Source organism: Caretta caretta, chromosome 8 (genome assembly GCF_965140235.1).
Source record: "Caretta caretta isolate rCarCar2 chromosome 8, rCarCar1.hap1, whole genome shotgun sequence".
NCBI lineage: Eukaryota > Metazoa > Chordata > Testudines > Cheloniidae > Caretta > Caretta caretta.
In genome coordinates, this window is record NC_134213.1 from 70,802,115 (window position 1) to 70,814,919 (window position 12,805).

General features: G+C 43.4%; 1 protein-coding gene across 8 annotated transcripts in view; it reads right to left on the reverse strand.

Moving 5' to 3' along the window:
* The window catches only part of LOC125641798 (putative oxidoreductase ZK1290.5), a 75,323-nt gene that overhangs the window by 31,208 nt on the left and 31,310 nt on the right, over positions 1-12,805 (reverse strand). For all 8 annotated transcript variants that reach the window (XR_012669683.1, XR_012669682.1, XM_048862239.2 and 5 more), the window contains exon 3: positions 8,753-8,854. Coding sequence is in view for 6 of the 8 variants with exons in the window: in XM_048862239.2 (XP_048718196.2) it covers positions 8,753-8,854 (102 nt within the window). In the remaining 2 variants the exon portion in view is untranslated. The remainder of the gene's footprint in view (positions 1-8,752; positions 8,855-12,805) is intronic.

Here is a 12,805-nt window from a genome sequence, read left to right on the forward strand (position 1 = left end):
TATGTGACCACTGGCAAGTCACTTAATATTTCCGTGCCTCAGTTCTCCCATATATAAAATGGGGATAATACTACTGTCACCTCAGAATGAAAAGTGCTACATAAAATCCTAAGTATTATGATTATTACCATTTAGCTTAAAATTTTACTTCAAAGTGTAAGGCCATATTTTCAAATGCAATACCTAAGATACACCCCCAAATTTTGTGCCTGGAGTCACTTTTTACTAACAAATTATCTGAGTGCACAAATTTCAGGAATTTACAGATGCAATTTAGCCATCTGCCTTTAGGTCTGTTACCTCAATATAATGCTCTATTCAAATTAAGAATAGTGTATCAAAAAGTACTCTCCCTGCATCTCTGAAATAGCTGCAAACAAATTAAAGTGCTATGTTCTCAGGCAGAATACCACATAAAGAAACTACTTTTTAAAAAAAATGTCTTGAATTAAAAATATTGGACCAGATTCTCCTTTAGTGTAAATCTGCATAGCAACATGACCTGTTGTGATGGCAAGTATGAACCCCACACTGGAAGGAGTTAAGGGGCAGTTCTGGGCCCAGGAGAGATTTATCTTGGGAGATCCTGAGTAAGGATATAGAGTCTTGGCTGTTGAGGAAAAGGGTCTGCAAGCAGCAGCTACCCAAAGCACTTGAGGAGGGACTATCCTTTTTCTAGGACTAGGGAACCCTTCACTCTAATTTCTGGTGGATCATCTGAGGGGTTTTTGACTTCACCCTGGTTTGGGAAAGTAAGTGGGAGGAAGTAGCTGAGAAAGGCACCCCTAAAGCAATATGGGGTGTTTGCTACCGCTGCGTCTTGTGGTGCCCTGGGTCAGAGCCCAATAGAGAGGGAGGGCTTGGGCTCTCCTACCAACCACCTTCTCATGAAGGGGGAACAAACCCCTTCTTCCACCCTCCCGGAAGAGAAGGTGGCGATAGAGACACTGTAAGTCCTAAGGCAAGGGCATGCAATCCACAGGAACCTGGAGGTGGGCTGAAGATGCTTTATTTTGCTGGACTCTGTTACCAGGGGTAAGGGGGCAGACTTGACTGGTGACCTGTCCAGAGGGCTGAGTTGCTACCTACCAAATGCCACAGAGAAGGAGTGATTGCTGGTAGGGGACACTGAAGATGGGGGAGAGCTGGGAGCCAGTGATCTAACCATTAGGTGGCACCATTGGTAAGCCCAGCCTCCTCACACCTGTTCTATTATGAATTAACTAGCAATCAGTTTAGTTCTATAGAATTAGCTTATTATCAGATACCATCTCACATTTTAAAACAGTAAAGATAGTTATAAGGCAGGGAGGATGGGGTTAGGTTGCATTTACCTGATATTGTTGGAGACTTCAGATATAAAAAGCTGGGGTACAAAATCCATAGAGGAACTATAATGGGGCACTCAAGCCTCCACGCAAGGCAGGAAAAGGTTAATCAGTTACTGAAAGCCCAATTAGTCTAAACTGAGAAACCTGGAGCAGGAGCTATGCTTCCACGGAGGAGTGAAACAAAAAAACAAACAAAAAAAGGAGGGCCCAGCTCAGGAACAGGCTGAGAGAGAGTGTGTGTGCACATGCGCACAGATATGGGACTCTCATGATGGGAGAGAAGGCTAGCTACAGCCAGGGACTCTGGGAGACTAGTTCTTAGCAAATCTCCAGGAGGAATGGGAAGAACTGATGACACGAAGTTAGCAGGGTGTTGCCAATACTTGGAAGGACAGAGCTAAAATTCAGAGGGATCTTGATAACTTAGAGAACTGGGCTAAACAATGAAATGAAATTCAACAAAGACAAAAGTAATGTGCTACACTTAGGGAAGACAAATCAAATGCACAAATACAGAATGGGGGAAACTGGCTTAGCAGCAGTATAGCTGAGAAGGATCTGGGAGTTGTGAGTTAGCAACATGAGTTAGCAGCGCGATGCTGTTGCAAAAATGCAAATGCATTTTTGGGTTGCATTAACAGAGCTATAGCATGCAAGTCATGGGAGGTGATAGTACCACTCTACTCGGTACTGGTTACGCCTCAGCTGGAGTACTGTCTCCAATTTTGGTCACCAATGTATAGAAAGGATGTAGAAAAACTGGAAAGGATCCAGAGGCAATCAAAAAAGATGATCAAAGGGATGGAATGCAAGCCATATGAGCAAAGGCTGAAGGAACTGGGTATGCTTTAGTTTGGAAAAGAGGAGATTAAGGGGGAATATGATAGCAGTCTTCAGATACTTGAAAGGCTGCCATAAAAAACATGGAGAAAAGTTGTTCTCTTTTGCCACAGAGGGCAGGACAAGAGGCAATGGGTTCAAACTACAGTATAGCAGCTTTAGATTAAATCTCAGGAAAAACGTCCTAACTGTAAGAACAATAGGACAATGGAATAAAGTGCATAGGGAAGTCATAGAATCTCCTTCACTGGAGGTTTTCAGAAAGAGGCTGGATGGCCATCTGTCTTGGATGGTTTAGACACAACAAATCCTGTATCTTGGGAGAGGGTTAGACTAGTTGAACCTTGCCGTCCCTTCTAATCCTATGGTTTATGATTCTATGAAGTCAAAGCACCTCTGGACAGGCTCAGTCAGGGGTCTGCCTGCATGGATCCAAATGCAGGACCGGGGTCTAATGAACTAGACACAAACATAAATAATCAAAAGTGTCAAATGTGTGATTACATTTAAATTTTAAATTTAGCATATGTCTTCAGCACAAATCTGCATTCCAACAACATTCCACCCACGTAGAGTTCTTTAAGAATATGTTAGGACAGTATTATCAACCTTTACAGGCTGACAACCCCTTATTCACAATCTCCTTACATTTGCTATAAAAGTAAAAAGAATGTATCAGTGGTAATAATGATAAGCCTGTATAATTATGTGTCTGTATTTCAAGAGGCTGACAGAAAATACTTGACATTGAAGGACATGATTGTATGAGGAATGGGTGAGCGAGAATTTCTTTGCTTTACATTGTAATAAATTTTTCAATGCTTCAAAACCCCCTGATTGCCTTTCGCAGCCCATCTGGGGGTCGTGACCCATTGATTGAGAAACACTGGGTTAGGAGTTGGAGGTCTTTTTCAGCCCTGTTATCCAACTTTGATACTTAGGAACTTTCCATGGAATTGTAAATGAGGTCTACTACTATTGCTTGAAAATATCATTACTGGAGAACCTCATAATAATACTGCATACATTAGGGGCAAAATCCTCCTCTTAAATTCATGACAAATCTGAATATTCTAATCTTCCTGGCTCTGGAAAAACTCCCATTAAATGTGAATGGGGGATCGGTGCATGCAGAATAATACAGTTGAGAGTCATAAGGATCTGAGAGAAGAATTTTCTCCTTAGCTTTGTAACTCCTTTCAAGGTTAATTAACAAAAACCCCGCAGCTCAATTTCTGTCCCTCATTCAATCAGCTTGCTTGAGTTGACCTTTTCTAAACCACAGACAACAAAGATCCACTAACTACTGCTCTATGGGTATGTCTACACTACGGAATAAGGTCAAATTTATAGAAGTCGGTTTTTTAGAAATTGGTTTTATATATTCGAGTGTGTGTGTCCCCACAGAAAATGCTCTAAGTGCATTAAGTGCATTAACTCGGCGGAGCGCTTCCACAGTACCGAGGCTAGAGTCGACTTCCGGAGCGTTGCACTGTGGGTAGCTATCCCACAGTTCCTGCAGTCTCCGCTGCCCATTGGAATTCTGGGTTGAGATCCCAATGCCTGATGGGGCTAAAACATTGTCGCGGGTGGTTCTGGGTACATATCGTCAGGCCCCCGTTCCCTCCCTCCCTCCGTGAAAGCAAGGGCAGACAATCATTTCGCGCCTTTTTTCCTGAGTTACCTGTGCAGACGCCATACCACTGCAAGCATGGAGCCCGCTCAGGTAACCGTCACCCTATGTCTCCTGGGTGCTGGCAGACGCGGTACGGCATTGCTACACAGTAGCAGCAACCCCTTGCCTTGTGGCAGCAGATGGTACAGTACGACTGGTAGCCGTCATCGTCATGTCCGAGGTGCTCCTGGCCACGTCGGCTGGGAGCGCCTGGGCAGACATGGGTGCAGGGACTAAATTTGGAGTGACTTGACCAGGTCATTCTCTTTAGTCCTGCCTGCAGTCAGTCCTATTGAACCATCTTATGGTGAGCGGGCAGGCGATACGGACTGCTAGCAGTCGTACTGTACCATCTTCTGCCGAGCAGCCATGAGATGTGGATGGCATGCAGTCCTTCTGCACCGTCTGCTGCCAGCCAAAGATGTAAAAGATAGATGGAGTGGATCAAAACAAGAAATAGACCAGATTTGTTTTGTACTCATTTGCTTCCCCCCCTCCCCTGTCTAGGGGACTCATTCTTCTAGATCACACTGCAGTCACTCACAGAGAAGGTGCAGCGAGGTAAATCTAGCCATGTATCAATCAGAGGCCAGGCTAACCTCCTTGTTCCAATAAGAACGATAACTTAGGTGCACCATTTCTTATTGGAACCCTCCGTGAAGTCCTGCCTGAAATACTCCTTGATGTACAGGCACCCCCTTTGTTGATTTTAGCTCCCTGAAGCCAACCCTGTAAGCCGTGTCGTCAGTCGCCCCTCCCTCCGTCAGAGCAACGGCAGACAATCATTCCGCGCCTTTTTTCTGTGCGGACGCCATACCAAGGCAAGCATGGAGGCCGCTCAGCTCACTTTGGCAATTAGGAGCACATTAAACACCACACGCATTATCCAGCAGTATATGCAGCACCAGAACCTGGCAAAGCGATACCGGGCGAGGAGGCGACGTCAGCGCGGTCACGTGAGTGATCAGGACATGGACACAGATTTCTCTGAAAGCATGGGCCCTGACAATGCATGCATCATGGTGCTAATGGGGCAGGTTCATGCTGTGGAACGCCGATTCTGGGCTCGGGAAACAAGCACAGACTGGTGGGACCGCATAGTGTTGCGGGTCTGGGACGATTCCCAGTGGCTGCGAAACTTTCGCATGCGTAAGGGCACTTTCATGGAACTTTGTGACTTGCTTTCCCCTGCCCTGAGGCGCATGAATACCAAGATGAGAGCAGCCCTCACAGTTGAGAAGCGAGTGGCGATAGCCCTGTGGAAGCTTGCAACGCCAGACAGCTAACGGTCAGTTGGGAATCAATTTGGAGTGGGCAAATCTACTGTGGGGGCTGCTGTGATGCAAGTAGCCCACGCAATCAAAGATCTGCTGATATCAAGGGTAGTGACCCTGGGAAATGTGCAGGTCATAGTGGATGGCTTTGCTGCAATGGGATTCCCTAACTGTGGTGGAGCTATAGACGGAACCCATATCCCTATCTTGGCACCGGAGCACCAAGCCGCCGAGTACATAAACCGCAAGGGGTACTTTTTAATAGTGCTGCAAGCTCTGGTGGATCACAAGGGACGTTTCACCAACATTAACGTGGGATGGCCGGGAAAGGTGCATGATGCTCGCATCTTCAGGAACTCTGGTCTGTTTCAAAAGCTGCAGGAAGGGACTTTATTCCCAGACCAGAAAATAACTGTTGGGGATGTTGAAATGCCTATATGTATCCTTGGGGACCCAGCCTACCCCTTAATGCCATGGCTCATGAAGCCGTACACAGGCAGCTGGACAGTAGTCAGGAGCTGTTCAACTACAGGCTGAGCAAGTGCAGAATGGTGGTAGAATGTGCATTTGGACGTTTAAAGGCGCGCTGGCGCAGTTTACTGACTCGCTTAGACCTCAGTGAAACCAATATTCCCACTGTTATTACTGCTTGCTGTGTGCTCCACAATATCTGTGAGAGTACGGGGGAGACGTTTATGGCGGGGTGGGAGGTTGAGGCAAATCGCCTGGCTGCTGGTTACGCGCAGCCAGACACCAGGGCGGTTAGAAGAGGACAGGAGGGCGCGGTACGCATCAGAGAAGCTTTGAAAACCAGTTTCATGACTGGCCAGGCTACGGTGTGAAAGTTCTGTTTGTTTCTCCTTGATGAAACCCCCCGCCCCTTGGTTCACTCTACTTCCCTGTAAGCTAACCACCCGCCCCTCCTCCCTTCAATCACTGCTTGCAGAGGCAATAAAGTCATTGTTGCTTCACATTCATGCATTCTTTATTCATTCATCACACAAATAGGGGGGTGACTACCAAGGTAGCCCAGGAGGGGTGGTGGAGGAGGGAAGGAAAATGCCACATAGCACTTTAAAAGTTTACAACTTTAAAATTTATTGAATGACAGCCTTCTTTTTTTTGGGCAATCCTCTGTGGTGGAGTGGCTGGTTGGCCGGAGGCCCCCCCACCGCGTTCTTGGGCGTCTGGGTGTGGAGGCTATGGAACTTGGGGAGGAGGGCGGTTGGTTACAGAGGGGCAGCAGTGGCAGTCTGTGCTCGAGCTGCCTTTGCTGCAGCTCAACCATACACTGGAGCATACTGGTTTGGTCCTGCAGCAGCCTCAGCATTGAATCCTGCCTCCTCTCATCACGCTGCCGCCACATTTGAGCTTCAGCCCTGTCTTCAGCCCGCCACTTACTCTCTTCAGCCCGCCACTTACTCTCTTCAGCCCGCCACCTCTCCTCCCGGTCATTTTGTGCTTTCCTGCACTCTGACATTATTTGCCTCCACGCATTCGTCAGTGCTCTGTCAGTGTGGGAGGACAGCATGAGCTCGGAGAACATTTCATCGCGAGTGCGTTTTTTTTTTCTTTCTAAGCTTCACTAGCCTCTGGGAAGGAGAAGATCCTGTGATCATTGAAACACATGCAGCTGGTGGAGAAAAAAAAAGGGACAGCGGTATTTAAAAAGACACATTTTATAAAACAGTGGCTACACTCTTTCAGGGTAAACCTTGCTGTTAACATTACATACATAGCACATGTGCTTTCGTTACAAGGTCGCATTTTGCCTCCTCCCACCGCGTGACTACCCCCTCAACCTTCCCCCCTCCCTGTGGCTAACAGCGGGGAACATTTCTGTTTAGCCACAGGCAAACAGCCCAGCAGGAATGGGCTCCTCTGAGTGTCCCCTGAAGAAAAGCACTCTATTTCAACCGGGTGACCATGAATTATATCTCACTCTCCTGAGGATAACACAGAGAGATAAAGAACGGATGTTGTTTGAATGCCAGCTGCATTGCTTTGTTCTACATACACTACAAACATACACTGCAATGCTTTGTTCTACAATGATTCCCGAGTACGTGTTACTGGCCTGGAGTGGTAAAGTGTCCTACCATGAAGGACGCAATAAGGCTGCCCTCCCCAGAAACCTTTTGCAAAGGCTTTAGGACTACATCTAGGAGAACCGCAAATGCCAGGGCAAAGTAATCCTTTCACATGCTTGCTTTTAAACCATGTATAGTATTTTAAAAGGTACACTCACCAGAGGTCCCTTCTCCGCCTGCTGGGTCCAGGAGGCAGCCTTGGGTGGGTTCGGGGGGTACTGGCTCCAGGTCTAGGGTGAGAAACAGTTCCTGGCTGTCGGGAAAACCGGTTTCTCCGCTTGCTTGCTGTGAGCTATCTACAACCTCCTCCTCCTCATCATCTTCTTCGTCCCCAAAACCTGCTTCCATATTGCCTCCATCTCCATTGAAGGAGTCAAACAACACGGCGGCGGTAGTGGTGGCTGAACCCCCTAAAATGGCATGCAGCTCATCATAGAAGCGGCATGTTTGGGGCTCTGACCCAGAGCGGCTGTTCGCCTCTCTGGTTTTCTGGTAGGCTTGCCTCAGCTCCTTCAGTTTCACGCGGCACTGCTTCGGGTCCCTGTTATGGCCTCTGTCCTTCATGCCCTGGGAGATTTTCACAAAGGTTTTGGCATTTCGAAAACTGGAACGGAGTTCTGATAGCACGGATTCCTCTCCCCAAACAGCGATCAGATCCCGTACCTCCCGTTCGGTCCATGCTGGAGCTCTTCTGCGATTCTGGGACTCCATCATGGTCACCTGTACTGATGAGCTCTGCATGGTCACCTGCAGCTTGCCACGCTGGCCAAACAGGAAATGAGATTCAAAAGTTCGCGGTTCTTTTCCTGTCTACCTGGCCAGTGCATCTGAGTTGAGAGTGCTGTCCAGAGCGGTCAGAATGGAGCACTCTGGGATAGCTCCCGGAGGCCAATACCATCGAATTGTGTCCACAGTACCCCAAATTCGAGCCGGCAACGTCGATTTAAGCGCTAATCCACTTGTCAGGGGTGGAGTAAGGAAATCGATTTTAAGAGCCCTTTAAGTCGAAATAAAGGGCTTCATTGTGTGGACGGGTGCAGGTTTACATCGATTTAACGCTGCTAAATTCGACCTAAAGTCCTAGTGTAGACCAGGGCTATGTAAAGGCGAAATGGCACCTTACAGTTAAAAAAAACAAACAAATGGAAGTTAAATTAAATGGCATGGCTTTGAATTTATACCATTTGCAGCCCAGCACAAAATGTACTGTAATCTACAGAATATAGACAATTTCAAAAAAATCATACATAACAGCATTTACTTCTTCAGGACCACAACATGGCAATATGTTATTTACAAGCAGCAGCTAACTCTTTTTGCTTAGCTTGCCACATGGATAATATTGAGTAAGGCTGGGATTTTTAAAGGTGCACAAGTGATTTGCATACCCAAGTGGCATAGAAAGACAATGGGATTTGGGCACCTAACTCTCTCAGGCTCCTTTGAAAAATCCCACCCTATCACAATGTTATTGGATTCCTGAACGTTTAAATCAGTTACAGTCCCTCCTGTAAACAGTGATTTTTTTTACAGTCCTCCCACCTTTCTCATATAGGTCCTCCATGGCTCTCCAGGTTTCAGCTCGGACCTCACGATTACTTTTACCAGGAACTTGTGCATCGGGCCAGTGTACCAAATAAAGATCTAAAAGGGAAACACAATCAATTTGTGTTTATTTATATAAAAATAAAACCCTCCAGTGGTGCAGCAGAGTACAGTAGTTGAATGGCATTCTTCACCCCTTAGCAGTACCAAACCACTCCTAATCTATCTCTATCAAAAAGTTTATGACTATTACTAAGTGACCAATAAATATATTTCCTTTCTTGATTTCATAAACAAAACCCTTTACCACTTTATGCCCCAACTCTGCAAACATTTAATTAATTAATATTATTTGTATTGCAGTAGCATCTAGGAGCCCCAGTCATGGATCAGGGCTCTTACATACACATAGGCATGATGCTAAACTTTGAACACGAGTAGCCCCATTGAAATCAAAGGGCAGTACTGTAATAAATATGATTAATAATAATAATGCTAAACCCACACCAACTCCAGTAGAAATTAACAAGAGGCTAGAACAGTAGGATCAGATGGTTGCCCGAATATCTCAGAAGTGCCCAGCACCCTCAAGTCTGTGGGAGGTGAGGACGCTCAACACCACCGGTGGTGCATAGAACTTTCACAGGAGTGGGCCTTTGTTGCCCACTGAAAAGAATACTACTGTTTATACATTTCTATGGGAAATTATAGTACAATCATTCCTTCATGCCATTGTGTACTAGAATTGGCAGCACTTACATGTTTCTAATGCCCTTTTACCCTAACAGTGTGTTGCAATTTTTTATGCAACACCATTATATATAGATAGATAGATAGATGTTTTGTTAACCTTTTTATGAAATGTCAACACGTTTTTCCAAAACAACTAACATTTATTGCAGAAGAAATTACCCAAATTGGTACCATAGCCATGGGCACTGAAAAAATTAAAATAAGAATGGGCATCCCAGATAGATTTTTTTTGCACCAGATCGGGTACATAGAACCTATAGCGCAGCTCTTTCACCAAAAATGACACATTTCCAATATAGTTTAAAAAAAAGGAATAATTTATACATACTGGCCAACATTTTCAAGCCTGGTTGCCTAAAGTCTGGCTGGTGAATCTGTATTTAAAAACATAACTAGAAATGCCCTCAATTTCAAAGGTGATGAGCAAACTCAGCTCCCTCTGAAATCAATGAGCACTTGCATCTTTAGCGCTTCTGAAAATGGAATTTGGAGTTGCTCAGTACCTTTGAAAATCAAGCCATTTTTATTTAGATTCTCAAATATGGATTCAGGAGCCTAATTTCAAGCACCCAAATTTGAAAATGGTAGCCACTGCCTTGTACTTTTAGTCCACTGATACCCAGACAGCAGCTTGTGAGCTGCACGTGGCTCATTAATGTGTTTCCTGCGGCTCTTTGCAGCACATGATATTAAAACACAGTGTGATTTAATTATTAAATTATTAACCAATCCGGATGCTTTTCTATGTTATTAACCAATTAAATTATCAACTTGCATTAAGTTAACTTATTTGCTATGGTAATTATATATATATAAATTAAATATTCCCCGTCATACTGTTTAAATATGAATATTATAGTAAATTAAACAATGAAGTCACACTACTGTGGCTCTTTTGGGTAATGTTGATCTCTAATTTGGCTCCTGAACCACTGAGTATCACTATTCTAGTCTAAGACACAAACAGGAAAAGGAAACAAGTGATTGGCTTAAGTGTGTGTCATTCATAACCACAGATATTCTTTGTGTTTAAAATAGATGTCTCTTGCTGCTAGTTTCTATCTAGCCTAGATGAAGGAATAGAAATTGTAATTCTTCACAGTGAAAGTATTTTTCAGAATACACCACAACAATCACTTACAATAACTGTTTGTGGAAACAGGACTCCTTTGGCCTATTTTTTTTTTAATCTCTTAAAACTTCAGCCAAAGTATTGAGGATAGCTGGCACACTGAATTGGTACATTAGTCTTTCATTTCTAGGCAAGATAATTCAAAGCTTGATTTAAGGGGACAAATAAAAATAAGTTTGATGTTTTCATCCTGGTCTTCATTTGTGCACAACCTAGCAAAATTATCAAAATATGTGTCTCCTCCTGATAGGTACATGACTAGAATAACAAAGGGTTTTGCATATTAGGACTAAGATGCATTGGCAGATGTATGTAGGGAAAGCTGCATACAAAACCATGAGCCAATACTTCAAATTCCTACTGAGGTGAGTAGTCCAATAGGCTTTCAAATAAGACTGTGCATGTGAGTAAGGACTATATGTAAGGATTTGAAGAACTGGGATCTATCCCCAATTCAGGGATAATGCTATTAGTTCTTTGCTCTTTTTATACATTTATTCCCAAAGTTAGAAAAGGAATTTAAGATCAGTAAATAAAATCTTTAATTTAAATATACAAGACAATTGCCACAACTGAACAGGGACAAGTTATTAGTACAGTTAGAGGCTGACCTCATCTGAAAGAAGGAAATTACACATCTTTAATTGCTATGTTCTCCAATACAGAATAATCAGGACTGCTTGGCAATGCCAAAAAAAGTATGCAGGGAAAGCTCAATATAACTACTAACTGCAACAGTATTCTTGCAAAAGCCTAAATATCCAGCTGTGCACCACAGTCTGTAAATGTTCATGAAAATAGCTGTTCTGCAGATTTCCACATACAAAGATGCTTTGTATTCAGCCCAAGAAATTGCAACACCCAGAGAAGAATGACTTTTAACAGCTTTGAGAACTGTAAGACCTCTGGCCCTGTAGATCTCAGAAATGCAGTACATTTATCCTTCCTTGTGTTAGTGTCTCAAAGACTTCTTCTGATACAAATGGGATTAGCTGTCTTTCAGGAATCTTTTGTTTTAGAAGAGTGATGTTTCCACACCTGTGATGTCTATATCGTATCATGATTTTATTTAAATATAGTTCAGAAAGTCATAGGTGAACTTAACATAAGTTTAGAGTTGGCATGATAAAGCAATACCACTTGCAGATTTTCTTAGTTTGCAAATTCTTTGTGAAATTTACTTCAGTTCAGAGATGATCAAGGCAATATTCATCAATTAATACCTCTGCACTTAAGTGAATTTCAGCCTCTATGATAAAGTAAATGCAATCACAGCAAGCTTATTTTAAAAAGCAAAATATCAAAAGGTACTTAGATGTTGAGAAAAAAATCTATGAAAGACTGTACCATACTGAAATGTTTGAAATATACTTTAAAAGGCAGATTGTGGCTACTTACATGATGGTGTACAAAGGGTGGTGAAGCAAATAAGTAGTCTTCTGAATTCTCCTTCTGTCCTTGTACAGGAACCAGCCCTTGACGCCCTTTCTCTCCTAGGGTAAAATTCATCCCAAAGCAGAGCACTCATACAAAAGCGTATGCTCTATTTAAGGGGCAATTCTGATCCTAAGGAAGTCAATGGCAAAAATCAATAGGGCCTGGATCTGGCCACAAGAGATTAACTGGTACTCTGTGCTCTGGGATGAATATTCCCACCAAGTGCAAGAACCCTTCTAGGCTGGTGCCTTTGACAATGCTTGACATCTCAAAGGTGGATTGCACTTGCTATACCAGAGAACAGAACTGGTATAGCTGGAGGGAGGGAAGTGCATACTGTACCCTTTCAAAGAGCAGTGGTGCTGCCACTCCAGTTTCATCTTTTACAGTTTATTCAGTGGTTATATTTCTTTATTAGTCATTGAAATGGAGATCTGATTATGGTTTATGGCATAATCACTGTGAATGCTGAGCACTTGAAAAGAGATCAAGTCCTGAAATTTCATTTACTATGTGTATGTATTAGGGCTGTCAAGCGATTAAAAAAATTAATCTCGATTAATCGAGAAACATTAAAACGTTAAAACATTAAAAACATAATGTCAATTAATCGCACTGTTAAACAATAATAGAATACCATTTATTTAAATATTTTGGATGTTTTCTACATTTGCAAATATATTGATTTCAATTACAACAGAATACAAAGTATATACAGTGCTCACTTT